The sequence below is a fragment of the Arvicola amphibius genome, chromosome 2, assembly GCF_903992535.2.
Source record: "Arvicola amphibius chromosome 2, mArvAmp1.2, whole genome shotgun sequence".
Lineage (NCBI taxonomy): Eukaryota > Metazoa > Chordata > Mammalia > Rodentia > Cricetidae > Arvicola > Arvicola amphibius.
Genome location: NC_052048.2, coordinates 121311263 through 121326826, shown reverse-complemented (window position 1 = coordinate 121326826; position 15564 = coordinate 121311263). Strand labels below are relative to the sequence as shown.

At 40.7% G+C, this 15564-nt stretch overlaps 1 protein-coding gene across 2 annotated transcripts in view; it reads right to left on the bottom strand.

Moving 5' to 3' along the window:
- Nucleotides 1-15564, bottom strand: part of Map4k3 (mitogen-activated protein kinase kinase kinase kinase 3) — a 159378-nt gene that overhangs the window by 101058 nt on the left and 42756 nt on the right. For both annotated transcript variants that reach the window (XM_038318094.1, XM_038318095.1), the window contains exon 2: nt 5972-6029. In XM_038318094.1, the coding sequence (XP_038174022.1) occupies nt 5972-6029 (58 nt within the window). The remainder of the gene's footprint in view (nt 1-5971; nt 6030-15564) is intronic.

The window sequence follows — 15564 nt, the reverse complement described above, 5'->3', positions numbered from 1 at the left end:
CAACAAAAAGAACCAAAGAACTCAACGTTTTCCAGAGAAGCAGCACTGTCTCATCACAGGAAGGTTCTTGTTTGTGGCTTATGTTTTCATTTTTTATTCCCTCTACTGTTATGGAATTTGCCTTCAATGTGACAAGGCTAGCCATTTGGGCAAAAACCTCCTCTTGCCTGGACTGTTTTATGGTATGCTATATAAACTGGACGTGCAGGATCTACAGAAAATGACTGCTGACCTTGCATAAAGAAGGTGAGACAGTCCTTCAGGGTTCATGTTCCATGAAAGAGTCTGCAGGACACAGAAGAAAGTGACTGGCAAACTGCCAATATAAGTGAAACAGTTTTTCAAATTTCCTGCTTCACAGAAAAGTCTGCCAGATACTATGGGCCTAAAGGCTGAAGATGAATGTCCCAACTTACAGGAGAACTTTGGATGACTGTCCATGCCTCTAATTCACAGGAATCCGCCTGCCCCTGCCTCCTGAAATGCTGGAATTAAAGGTATGCACTGCCCAGCAACTATATCTTCTTCTAATACACAGCAGTGTTAAAGATCAACAGTATAACAAATCAGTTATCACACACATCAGAAAACAACTGAGTTAATGGTTTTCTAATTTTTTAAGGAAATTTTTAAATATACTGAACAGATTTTATACCAGGACTTTAACTCAGACCTGACAAAACATGTTCTATTAAAATCTGAAAATAAAAAAGACCAGGGCTAGGATGGCAACATCACCACTGCGAGAACCTCTGCAGCCTTGGTCCCTCAGCTTGGTCTATAGATTATCTATGTAACTGAAATATATCTTTGTATATCTAGAAAACCTAACTAATGTGATTAAAAGTTTGATTATTACAGATGACTATTCATCTGTATTTTTAAATTACACATTTCTAAATGAGCTCTATAAACATAATACCTTAAATGAGAGTAGAAATAAACATATACTCAGTGTAACAAAATTGACCTTAAATTTGTATCAATAGACCAAGATTTATGTCAATGCAAAGTATTCATCTCTATATCATATCCTCCTTTAAGTGAAAACAAAGATTTATAAACAATCGTTTTTGGGATTTGGACATAGTTTTCTCCAAACTGCTTTCTATTGTTTGTTGGGCAAAGTATTTTTAGGGTTCACAGAGACCTTTCAGGGGAACCTTGATCCATCAAACCACATTAGCCTGGAAGGAATCCACAGGTTCGTATCTTCTGTGGAAACAAAAGCAGAATCTCTTTTCCAAAGCAACATATCCTGTAGTGATGAGCTGACGGGCTGCATTCCTGTTGCCCGGCTCTCGGCTACCAGCTAGCTTGTGCCCCAAAATAACAACACACAAACTATATTCTTTTAAACACTGCCTGGCCCATATTAGTTTCAGCCTCTTACTCACATCTTGATTAACCCATATCTAATAATCTGTGTAGCACCACGAAGTGGTGCCTTACCGGGAAGTTTCTAGCATACGTCCATCTTGGGCTGGAGCTTCATTGCCTCTCTCTCAAAGGAGAGGCATGGCAGTCTGACTAACTTAGGAGAGGCGTGGCATCTGACTGAGCCATCTACCTCACTTCCTTCTTCCTGTTCTGTCTACTCCACCCACCTAAGGGCTGGCCAAGGCAGTTTCTTTATTAATGAATGAAATCAACACGAACAGAAGACTCTCCCACATCATTTCCCCTTTTTCTGTTTAAACAAAAAAAAGGCTTTTACTTTAACATAGTAAAACTACATATAACAAAACAGTTATAAAGCAAGAATTACAGTTACAATATTTATATCTATTTTATCTTTTATCATAACAATGGAAAACTATAACTATCCATTCTTCAACTCCATCAGAGACTCCAGAAAGATATAATACTACCTAAGTAAACAAGAAATAATCAACTTCCAAACTCTAGAAATCACAGAGACATCTTGCTACCTGGACAGTCACCCAAAGTTCTTTTGTACCGTTGGGGCATCCATCTTCGGCCTACAGGCCCATAAGTATCCAGTAGACATTTCTATGCAGCAGGAAATTTCGAAGGCAATTCAGTCACTATCTGCTGTGTCCTTCAGAATGTCTCGCAGACTCTTTCTTGAATCAGGAACCCCGAAAGATCATCTCACATTTAGGCAAGTTCAGCAGTCCTCTCTCTGTGGGTTCTCTATGTCCAGTTTATGCAATAGTCCAGGCAAGAGCAGTTTCTTGCCCAAATGGCTATCAAACTCCATAAGGAGCCTCTTCGATGCCTATCTTCCTCTTGAAGTAGATTGGTGCTGCCAGGAGCAGACGTGTCTCATTGTCATGAAAAGCCTTAAGTTATTAAAACATTTAAAATGCCATATTCTATAGTCTTTGAAAGATATAAAGAATGCCTATTTAACTTAAATATATCTCTATATATCTAGAAAATCTAACTTACATGACTATAAGCTTTACTATTATTGATGATTATCCATTAACAACCTATATTCTTAATTATACATTACATTTTTAAAATGAACTAAATCACAATACCTTAATCAAGATCAGAAATACATATACATATAACAAAATTGACCTTAAATTTAAATCACTAAAGCAAAATCCATATCAATGCAAATTATTCATATCTATATCATATCCCCCTTTAACTGTAAAAGAACATTCATAAGCAATAGTTGGGAATATGGGCGCAGTTTTTTCTCTCCAAACTGCTTCCTGCTGAATGGGGGCGCTGTTAATCAAATCTTTCATGGTGTAACCTGTGTGCCAGGTTCATCTCAGTCATCAGTTGGGTAAAGTAATTTTCTGAAGGTGTTCACAGCAACCTTTCAGGAGGGCGTGGTCTATCATACCATATTGGGATAGAAGCATTCATACGGTCTCATTTTCTGTAAAAACAAAAGAAGAATCTCTTTTCCAAAGTATCATATCCTTAGATCCAAATTCTGAAGTCAAGGTATTTTCAAAATATCTATGTTGTATTAGTTCAGCAGCATTTATAAACAAATATCTTTTAGCATCTGTTGCTCCTTCCTCAGCATTTAAACAATCCAAAGAGAGCATAATAGCATACAGTATCAAGGTTCTCCGTATATTTTCCATCTTTGTGCAGCTTTGTTTTAACCTCTATTTTGTTTATTTTTACTTTTACTTTTTGAGACAGGTTCTCTGTATATCTTTGTCCTGGAATAACTCTGTAGACCAGGCTATACTTGAACTCTCAGAAATCTGTCTGTCTCTGCCTCCCAGGCATTGGGATTAAAGGCGTGTGCTACCACACCTTGAAGTCACAGAGGTCAATCTCTGTCTCCCAAGTGTTGGGATTAAAGGTGTGTACTATCACACCCAACTACTTTCTTTCTTCCTTTTTTACCCTAAGAACTTTAACCTTTAGCACGCACATATTTTTAACACAGTGTAAATCATTTAGAAGTTTTCTTTGTTTTTCAATCTCTCTTTACTGTATCTCTCTTTTTCTGACCATATGAGCCTTTAAATTACTGAGCAATATGAGTAGAATTCAAGCCGCGGCTCTGCCGGCTAGATCCAGCCCATTCCTTAGCTTTCCAACCTCATGGAGGAGGTACCCACTGTAGCCATTTTTATTGCCACAACTCTATGGCGTTTCAAGATCCCTGCCAGCAAGCAAGCTGCAAAGGTATGTCCACAGACAACACTCAAGTCCTCTCTCTGTAGCCCGCCCCCCTGCCTCAAAGAGTCAGAGTTTGCAGCGGCAGGACAGCCCAGAAAGCCAGCAATTTAAAACAGCACAACCTTTTTCTTGCTATAGCTGAAAACCGAAAAACACACGTTCAGCTTTTTATCAACACCATTTAAGTGTTTCGTGGCAGGACCTATTAAAAGAGCTGCAGGGTTTCGCAGCTAAAGCTGAGTCAGGAAGCTTCTCTTAGATGAGAGTGCTTCCTTGTCTCTTGCAAGCAGAGCCAGACCCGAGAAATTGCTGCTATCAAGAAAACATGCTTTACTCTATTCTTTCCCAAGCTTTCTCAAGCTTTCTGTGGATTCAGTTATCCATGTTGGGCACCATTCTGTAGTGATGTGCTGTGGGCTGGGCTGCATTCCTGCCACCGGGCTCCTGGCCGGCCGGCTAGCTTTACACACGAAATAACATCACACAAATTGCATTCTTTTAAACACTGCCTGGCCCATATTAGTTTCAGCCTCTTACTCACATCTTGATTAACCCATATCTAATAATCTGTGTAGCACCACGAAGTGGTGCCTTACCGGGAAGTTTCTAGCATACGTCCATCTTGGGCTGGAGCTTCATTGCCTCTCTCTCAAAGGAGAGGCATGGCAGTCTGACTAACTTAGGAGAGGCGTGGCATCTGACTGAGCCATCTACCTCACTTCCTTCTTCCTGTTCTGTCTACTCCACCCACCTAAGGGCTGGCCAAGGCAGTTTCTTTATTAATGAATGAAATCAACACGAACAGAAGACTCTCCCACATCAATATCCTTAGATTCAAATTTTGAAATCAAGATACCTTTATGTTCATTTAACTTAGCAGTCCCCAGAATCAAATGTCTCTCTGTCATTAAAAATATCAAAGAGAACACAATAATATGCATAATCCAGATTCTTTGTGTTTTCCATCTTTATGTGGCTTATTTTTCTTTACTCCTTTAATATATAACTGTCTGTACTCTTTTATATTACCTTTACTGCCTCTTTAAAGACTTCATTTTTTTAAACTATTTTATTTCTTTTTATAACTGTCTATATTCTTTTCCTTCTCTCTCCCAAGCCTATGTAAATTTTTAAAACACACTATGGCTCGTTTAGAGGTTTATTTCTGCCTGAATCTGTCTTTATTGTGTATCTGCAATCATTTTCTGATAAGGAACATTTTAAAATGGTAAGCATTGTGATCGGGGAAGCCCTGCATGCTGGCTCTGCCTCTCCTGGCCTTTCAATATGGTGGAGGTACAAGCACCACTAGCTCTGTGAGCCATGTTCACCACCCCAGTCCCAGGATGTAGCAGGTCTATGTCACATTTAAGCAACTAGTAGAACTCTGCTCACAAATCCCATTTAAGTGCAGGATCTCCCAAAAGAGCCTGAGTTCGTTCTGCCAGCACAAACCAGGAGGCCTTTCCTTAAAGAAGCTGAGTTTTTGCAGCTCATGCTGAGTCAGGAAGCCTTCCCTTAAAGGAATTGTGCCTCTGCTCGCTGCCAGCAAACAGAGTCTAACTGAAAAAATATAGTTATCAAGAAACTGTGCTTGGCTCCTGTTTTTCTGGGTCTAGAAGCCCTCTTTTTTTTAAAGATTTTTTTTTAGGTCTTATGTGGATCCATGCCTCAGATGGTGGGTGCCATTTTGTAAACAGACTGTTCTTTCTTTCCTACCCACCCAGACTCAAATAATCACACTGAAACTATATTACATTATAATACTATTTGGTCAATAGCTTAGTTGTATTTCTAGCTAGCTCTAACATCTTAAATCAGCCCATTTCTATTAATCTGTGTATCGCCACGAGGCTGTGGTCTACTGCTAAGTTTCCAGGTGGGCATTCTTCTCCTTCGGCACCTACATGGCATCTCCCAGACTCTGCCTACTCTCTCTATATCTCTGTTCAGATTTCTCACCTGGCTTTACTCTGCTAAGCCATTGGACAAAACAGCTTTATTCATCAACCAATAAAAGCAACATGTACATAAGGAAATTCAACATCATATGCTGGGCTCAGAGAAGCAGGATGAAGAAAAGAAAGCCATCTCTCCTCCCCACAAAATGGTGAGAAAGTAAAAGAATGGCAATCAAACATTATTAAAATAAGCTTTAACTGTATGATGGTTTAGGCTGTAACTTCAGGACTTAGAATGCTGAAGGAGGAAGATCAATGGCTCAAGGTCAACCTGAGCTACAAAGACCATTTCAAAAAAACCAAATTATAAAAAATGAAATTACTCTATGATAGCCAATGACATTCTAGCAATAAGAAACATCAAATTTCAAATAATTTACCTGGTTCCAATTTTATCACTTTAATTGCTGCTAATTCTCCAGTGTTAACATTCCGTGCCTAAAAGAAGAAGAAAAATCATCATGGAACAATGTTGTATGAAAAGACATTTTAGTTTATTGTTTATTTCAATTATACAGAAGTATTTTAAAAGCAGAACTGCAGAACCAATCTACTAACAAACAGTACTGTTTTTTATAGTGAATTCCAGCACTAATTTATGTGTAAACATTACACCATGGTAACTGACCGCTGTTCTAAATGGTTTAATACTAACTCACTCAATTGTCACAACACTCATAAGGTAAAAACTAATGTTATTCCCATTTTGCAAATAAGACAAAAGAAGCAGACAGAAGTGAAAAACTTGCAACTGGTCAAGTGGGAGCACTGGGATTTAAAACCAGAAAGTCTACTCCAGTGTAATTCCTTTAAGCATTATACCACAGAGCTCTTTATGCAAACGCTGGGAAAACAGTGGAGTGGATTAACATTAAAATCTTTAAATGAGAATCTAAATGTGAAAGCGGCCCCCTTGTGACCCTTCAAGTCCACTTGTTGACAGTAAAAACCATGCATTCAAAAATCAAATTCAAGGGGCTATGATGGGCATGCTCACCAACCCTAGCACTCAGGAGGATTGCTATAAATTGTAGAACATCCTGAGCTATAGTCACAGCACAACTCTGCCGCCTTCCAACCTCCAAAAAAGATATTAGATTCTGGGTATTTGTAACTGTTTAACTAAGTGGAAACTATTTTTAAATTTGGATTTAAAAAATGGCAGTAAATTTAAGATGCTATATATAATTGGAACAGAATATATATTTTAGTTGTTTAATTTTTACATCAGTCTAAAGAATAAAAACGTAATTCTATGATTAAGGAAAGATTTTATCATATGGCCAGGATTAGATTTAGCTGCACTACTCCCTTACTGGTAGACTAGGAAAAATCTGCCAATCATCTGAAATGAGCCCATGACACTTAAGGAACTCTTCTAAGAGTGCCAAGACAATAAACATACCAGCAAAGAAGAGATGGCTCACCGGGTAAAACATTTGCTATGCAATGTGAGGACCAGAATGGAGTTCACTTCCCAGCACACTGGAAATCCTGAAGCAGGCTGGCTAGACAGACTAGCAGGCATGGCAAGTTCGGGATTCAGTTAGGGACCCTGCTTCAAGTGTACAAGATGGAAAGCAACTGAAGTGACTCCAGACATCAGTTCTGGGTCTCTGAACACGTGTGCATACATGTCCACATGCACCTGTACACCGTGTCCCCATGCCTAAGCAGTATACACATCTCACACAGACCAACACATATACTCATCCCCTCCACGAACACACATAAACAAACCAGAAGAGAATATGAGAAGGTAGATAAGAAACACAGCCATCACTAAAAATATAAAATTCAGATCCTCCCCAATAGGGTTAAGGCGATGGCTCTTTTGGTAATGTACTTGCTGCACAAGCATAGGACTGAATCTGAGTCCTTGGCACCCACAGAAAAGCCAAGTGTGGAAGCCGAGCAGAGCTGTGCGAGCCTGCAATCCCAGCATTAGGATGATTTCTGTTTCAAAAAGTGGGAAAGTGATAGACAGTGATGTCAACTTTTGGCCTCAACACACAAACACGCACATATTTGCATGTGCACCTGCACATACACATACACAAGCACATACATAAATAAAATACACACTATTTTAAGAGTTACTGTGGTGGTACACACCCTTAATCTTAGTACTTCACTTGGTGGGAGGGAAAGGCAGGTGGGTCTCCATGAGTTCAAGACTAGCCTGGTCTAAAAAGAGAGTTCAAGCTCAGCCAAGGCTACAAAGTGAGACTCTGCCTAAAATTTAAAAAATAAAAATAAAAACTATTCTGTGGTAGTTTGAATGAGACGCCTACGTCCCACCACACCCCTGACACCATAAGTCTCAGTCATTAAATAGCAGGTCCCCAGCTGGTGGCTTGAAAAGGATTAGGAGTGACCTTGTGGCTCACTGACCAGAGCTGAAAATCTGCTCCCAGTGACCACAGGAGGGCACTTTACCGACAAAGTCACACAAGGTGGCTGCTGCACTTGAAGAAGTACTTAGCTAAAACTGATCTACTCAGAGTTCTAAGTAGCAGAGAGTCAGATGAAAAATTCTGACAGTAAACTCCTGGTGAGCAGGTGACCTAAGACACTACTTACTACTCTTTGACTTATTAATACATTCAGAAAATCTGCCAAAAACTTGCTAGAAAGTAAGAGTTCCAAACTCAGGTTTTTTGGAGTTCATTCTTTAAATGGATAAAACCCAGGCAGTTAAAGTGTTCCTACTCTTCTTGCTTTCTGAAGTGTTTCTCAGTGTGTAGCTTATTTGGCAATACTGAGCTGTTTCACTATGTGGGGGTGGAAGTAGGGGTCCAAAGGAAAAGCCAGGAAACTTCTATTTCTGAGTCTTTCCTCACCAGAAACCATATTATCCATGGGGGAATTTTAAGCATTATGATCATGCCATGCATCGTAGTGGTTGCAGGCATGTGACTCCAAGACTTGGGATGCAGAGGCAGTGGGACAGTGCACTGTCAATCTGGGCTTTGTGACCCTACCTTTAAAAAAACCATTTATTTGAGTGAGTCAATATTATCTCTAATAATTATTCTTCAAATAAGCATGGTTAAAACCGTAAGATATTAACACATATTAAAGCTTTAAGTCAGCATTAATAACAAATTTCTCCATGGACACCTGGGAACACCTCTAGAGTCAAGACTCTTGCCTACCCTAAAATGGCTCCCTTAATTAAGATATATATTTACTTCCCTGCTCCTATATTCACCCTTTCTCCATCCCAACCGTCCCATTCCCCCAAGCTCTCCCCATCCTCCCCCTCACACTTTTTTCTCCCCATCTCCCCTTACCCCCACCCCATTCCTACCCCCAAGCTCTCCATTTTTGCCTGGCAAACTTGTCTCCTTCCAATATCCAGGAGGATAACTACATGTTTTTCTTTGGGTTCACCTTATTTAGCTCCTCTAGAGTCACGAATTCCACTTATGAGTGAATACATACCATATTCATCTTTTTGGGTCTGGGTTACCTCACTCAGGATAGTGTTTTCGGCGAGGGGTGCGCCCAACCACTGAGACGATGGGGCTGATCTACTGGGAGCTCACCAAGGCTACCTAAACTGGGACTGATATACCACGTGATCAAACTGGACTCTCTGAACGTGGCTGACAAGGAGGGCTGACTGAGAAGCCAAGGACAAAGGCACTGGGTTTTGATCTTACTGCATGTTCTGGCTTTGTGGGAACCTAGTCTGTTTGGATGCTCACCTTCCTAGACCTGGATGGAGGGGGGAGGACCTTGGACTTCCCACAGGGCAGGGAACCTTGACTGCTCTTTGGACTGGAGAGGGGGGGAGGGAGATGGGGGGAGGAGGAGGGAAATGGGAGGAGGTGGAAATTTTTAATTAAAAATAAATAAATTTTTAAAAAAGAAAGAAAGTTGCAAGAAAAAAATAACAAATTTCTCACACCTCTTGAAGGGAGAAACTGAAGAGAACTGTTGTGAGCACCTAGGCCTAGTCCCTGGCTACACTGCTCAGACCACGCTCCCAAGATGAGGCTCTTGAGGAAGGAGTGCACAGCTCTGCTCTCCACTCTGACTGCTCTCAGCAAAGTGCACACACAGCACTTACCCTCCACTGTCATGTATCCTCACATATTTAGAGTTAGGGTGCACCAATTTTCATCACCCAACCACCACAAAACAAAACAAACCCTAGACCATGAGCTTGTCGCTCCCACTCTCTGAGTATTCTGGATAGCTCACTAAATGGAACTGAACAATACGTGGTCCCTGGTAACTGGTTTCTTTCACTCAGTATGTTTTCAGATTCACATAGGTTTTACTCCAAATAATATTCCACTGCACAGAAATACATTTAGGTTTTCCACTCATCAGCTGAAGGATATATGGAGTTACTGGTAGTTAGCCTTTAGTGTCAACCCGATTGAATTTAGAATCCCCAGGAGACACACTAAGGGTGTGTATGTGGGTGTTTCCAGAGTACGAAATAAGGAAGAAGACCCACTCTGATTGCGGGTGGCATCATTCCACAAGCTGAGGCCTCAGACTGAACACAAGAGGGAAGAAAAGGAAGCCAGATGAGCATTCCCTTCTGTTCTGAGGTGTGACATGAGGAGTCCCAGGTCCATGCTTCCAACGCCATGGAGTTACCTAAAGCCATGCCTTCATGTCTCATTCAACCAGGGACCAAAATAAACCTTTCCTCTCCCTTAAGTTGCTTTTTGTCAGGTGTTTTGCCAGAGTGTCAAGAAAAGTCCCTTAAACACATGGGTTGTTTCTCTGTCTGTCTGTTATAAATACTGCTACTATATACACTACCATATTAATTTTTGGCTAAATCTGTTTCCAATTCTCTCAAATATATACCTTAAATGTACTAAGAAATTTTTTCAGGTATAATAAATATTTCAGGTCTAACACTTTGGAGAGCTACCAAATTGTTTTCCAAAGCAGCTATAGTTTCTTATATTATTACCACCAACACATAACATTCCAGTTTCCCTACACCTCTGAAAATCTGTTACTTTGAATTTTTTTACTGCAGCTCTCGAGTGGGGATGCCCACCTCTGCTCTTGAATACTGGCATTACAGGAGTGCACCACCACACCTACTTCATCCACTTAAAATGCTTGGCTGTCTACACCTTAGGTTGCACACTACACATTTTCTCACAATATGAGCTGTTTTCCTTTTCCTCCCTGTCTCAATGGAATACTGGGAAAGCACATTACCATGGAGCTACCTAAGCCTTGTCTCCCTTTATTTCCTTGATGCACAAAGGTTTTTATTCTAATGAAGTCCAAATTGGCTTATATTTTGTCACCTCTGTCTGTCTGTCTTGTCTGTCTGTCTCTCTCTCTTCCTTTCTCTTTCCCTCCATTCCTTCCTTATCCCTCCCTTCCTTTCTTTTTGATTTTTTTGAGACAGGGTTTCTCTGAGTAGTCCTGGCTGTCCTGGAACTCACTTTGTAGACTTGGCTGTCCCAGAACTCAGAGATTTGTCTGCCTCTGCTGAAATTAAAGGGGTTCTTCATGATCGCCCAGCTTCTCTGTTTTTCTTGATAGTTAAGAAGGCTGTAGTCACACATCTGCCAACAGTCTTTAGTTTCCACCCTTATATTAATGTCAATGATCCACTTTTAGTAACTCTCTACGGTGTTGTCCCGTAGGGAGTTTCCAATTTCATCCTTGTGCATGTGGATACCAAGTTGTGAAATACAGTATTTTTAACTTCAATAAAACCTTTTATTATATGACTCCCAATCTTTCTAGTCATTTCCAAGATTTTACTTTATGCTTTGGCCAAACCAAACACGCTGTGGTTCCCCAGTAGTAGCCACACTTTCAGCCCAGTCTCCTCCCCTGGGCCTAGATCCCAGACCTCATATAGCTAGAACCCAACCTTTACAGCTAGTCTTAGGTTGTCCTGACCCTGACCCTTTTAACTTATTTTTATTAAGGCATACCCTAGCCCCACACATTTCCACAGATCCTAGGCAACCTTTCTCAAACTAGAGAGGCCTGATGTGAACCCTGCAGGTCTACAGTTTACAGGAGTTCTTGAAAACTCTTGATCTCAGATCTGCTTAAGAACCTGGTTTGGGGCCGGGCGGTGGTGGCGCACGCCTTTAATCCCAGCACTCGGGAGGCAGAGGCAGGCGGATCTCTGAGTTCGAGGCCAGCCTGGTCTACAAGAGCTAGCTCCTGGACAGGCTCTAGAAACTACAGGGAAACCCTGTCTCGAAAAACCAAAAAAAAAAAAAAAAAAAAAAAAAAAAAAAAAAGAACCTGGTTTGGGGCTGCAGAGATAGCTCAGAGGTTAAGAGCACTGGTTGTTCTTCCAGAGGCCCTGAGTTCAATTCCCAGCAACCACATGGTGACTCACAACCATCTGTAATAATATCTGGTGCCCTCTTCTGAACCACAAGCATACAGCCAGGTAGAACACTGTATACATAATAAATAAATACATTTTTTAAAAAAAAGAACCTGGTTTGTTGAGAGAGCCATAGGAGGCTTTTTCAGATTAGACTAGTTTGGGAAAGAGTTTTTCCTGAGCCGATTTCACACTGCTGAGTTATGCTTGAGTACAAGAAAAGTTCTCTGCATGTAGGAATATAGGTGAACAACACAATAGAGAAGTCTTGCCATGGGCCTAGGAATGCGCCAGACACCACAGGAAGTGAGTCAGGGACTGACCATCGCTGGGTGCTGAGCACCTGGAGCTTTCAACGCTTCACATGTAGAAAAGGATGTTCAAGGTGAACACAAAAATGTGGTACGAAATGATAGCTAAGAAATACAGTAAGCCATGGGATGGATCTGAGCATGCAATGGCTACTGTGCCTTCTTCCTGACCCTGTTAACCCATGCAGAAACAAGAAGGTTGAAGAGACTATTTCTAAGAGTCCTTCTAAAACAACATTTACAACAGATACTTTTATTCCAAACAGATTCCAGCTGGCAAGCTATATAAAAAACAGTATGTTTAAAACACAAAACAAAACTAAAAAACCAAAAAACCATTAGCATTGACTCCGACTCCACAGATTTCAAGCAGGACCCAGGAATCTGTACCTAAAGTCACCAAGCTACCTCTGACGTAGTTGGGTCTGAGTGCCTGGCCACAAACACCCGCTCCACTTGAGCTTTACAAGATGTAGCTCAACTCCTAGGTCTGATGGCTTACAGAAGATGACACCATTCAGGCCGAGATTTGAAAGACAGGGAGTGTCTTTCAAAGAAAAGTGATGAGGGAAAAAGTCAAAGAAAAGTGGCATCAATACCTCATCTGCCATCCTCTGGTGATGTATCTGTCTTTTAGTCCTTTTCCCGTGTTGTAATCGGGTTATGCTCTTATTGAAGTCTGAGTGGTCTCACACATTCTAGATATAGCTTGTCATTTGTTTGAGCAGGATGTTATGAACATGTGCACCCCCACCCCACTCCCATGTACACATTGAAATCCTCACCCACAGTATCTTAGAAAATGACCATATTTGGAGACAAGTGGTTTAAAAACATAACTAAGGTTAAATGAGATCGTACGGATCACTGCTTACTCAATATAACTGATCTGCTATCTTTTCAGAAGGAGGAAGGGACAATAAGATCACAGAAACAGAGAAAAGGCCTGTGAAGGCACAGCAAGGAGGCAGTTGGCCATCTGCAAGCTTGGGGGACCCCAACCCTGTCAGCATTTTGAGTAGATTCCAGCTGCTTGGGGCCTGTGCTACTTTGTTACGGCAGCCCTAGCAAGCTAAGACATAGTGAGCCTTTTGGATTTGTCCAATTTGTCTTATTGTCTTTTACGGATCGCACTTTTGGTGGCATTCCAAGACCTTATTGCTTAAGCCTATATCCAAAGATTTTCTCCTGTATTTATCTGAAAAGCTTTGCAGCTATATTTACATTTATTTCATGACATTTGACTTCATTTTTTCTAAGGCTCTTTGTTGAGGTGTTTTATTTGGTTCTGCATGTCAAAGTCTAACTGTCCTGATTCTGCTCACTAGAAAACCCACTCTACTCCATGGAGCCGCGTTAGCCTTTGTGTGTGTGGTTCCATTTCTACACTCTATACGGATCCTTTGTGTTGTGGTGACTCCTCACTTATGACAGAGTCTTGCTTTGATTCCTCTAACTTTCTCAGAATTGTTTGGCTATATTAAGTGTTTTGTTTGATTTGGCTGGAACTATCTTTGCCCCATTGTGCTCCATCTGTGAACATTACAGGCAGGTCTCTGTTTAGGTTTCCTCTGGCATCTCATTAATTTTTACAGTTATCAGCAGAGAGATCCTATGTTATTTTCGTTTGGGTTTTAATAGTCACATATGGCTAATAAAGGCTGTTTTAAACGAAAGTATGACACTGGCAACAGTTAAGTGACTCCACGTGAATGAATGCTGCCATCAGAATGGGTGGCAGCGCTGACAGGACTGTGGAGAGGGTGGAGCTCTAAAGAAACAGTGTAGTGAAGGGAAGCGGAGCAGAGAGTAGGGTAGATGTGCACAGGAAACAGATTCAGAACATCTCCAAGCTGCCCTCATCCCTGAGGACTTTCCAGCTCCGTGTCGTGACTCGTTCATAGCCTCTCTTTTCTAGAGTTAATCTCAATGGCTCTTTGCTTTTTGAAAGCAGATAATTAAAGATCAAAGTTTCTAGGACCTTCAAAAAAAAGAGAAAATAAGTATGTGAATGCAGTAAGTTTAAAAAATGCAGTTAGTAAATAATGACTGGATATAGTCCTGGAAAATCATCTGTAGATGATGAAACAGAACAGCTAGCTTGAGCGAGTTCAAAGACATTTTGAATTCTGGAATTCAAAATGGACTTCAGCCATACCAACAACACAATTTTTTTTTCTATCCAAACAACCCCTTATAACTATGCATGGTTATGATCTTACTTTTTAAATTTATTTTCATGTATGTGGCAAGGGATGGGTATGAGCCTGCAGTGGCCAAAGGTGTGGGATCCCCCTGGAGCTGGAGTTACAGGTGGTTGTGAGGCACCTGGTGTGGATGCTTGGAATCGAACTCAGGTCCTCTAGAAGAGCAATTAAGTGCTCTTCACCATTGAGTCATCCCTCCAGTCCCTCAATGATACTTTCAAATGCTAACAACCAGATCACAAGTGTCAACCAATAAAGTGGATAAAAAAACATCTAGGCTATGAAAGGCTAAGCAACCAGGTTACCAAATCCCAGCTACCTGTTACAGAAACAACATTTCCTGCTAAGTAGTGTTCAGACTCCAGGACCTGTAATAACCACTTGTGGCAGGCTGGAACTACAGCTCAGCTAGGTGGCATAGTCTCTGCCTAGCATGCATCAGAGCCTAGATTCAAATTCCAGGACTGCTTAAAACGAACAAAATCACCAAAGATTTGGCTTTTGGGAGTATGTTATGAGATAATAAACTTCTCCCATTACAAACACCTAGTTCTGGGCCAGTGGAATAGCTAGCAGGTGAAGTTGCCTGCTGCCAAGATGTACACTGATCTGAGTAATCCTGGAACCCTCCTAAGGATGGAGAGACAGAACCACCTCCAGAGTTGGCCTCTGACCGCCACATATGTGTCATCATACACACCTCCCTCCCTCACACATATACTAAATAAAGCTTTAGAAATAAATAAATCAAAGCCAAAAAGAATGGTTTATCTTCCAAGGAAGAGCAATTAGAAAAACAAAAGCCAGAAGAACTGCCAGATGACACTGTGCTCTAAGGAAAACTATCTAGTTAGAATCACATTCTCAGAGAAAACAACACTCATGAAAAGGACAAAACTAATATTTCCAGTAAAAATTGAGTTTACCACCAAATGATGCACAAAAATGAATTCTAGAAAATATGTAACATAAGAAAACTCAGAAAGAAAATTTGAAATGAAAGAAATACCAATAAAATTTAGTAACCTTGGGTAAATATAATCAAATACTGATGGCTGCAGGAAACAATGATAATAATGATGTCTAATTTTTGCAACTTTAAAAAGACT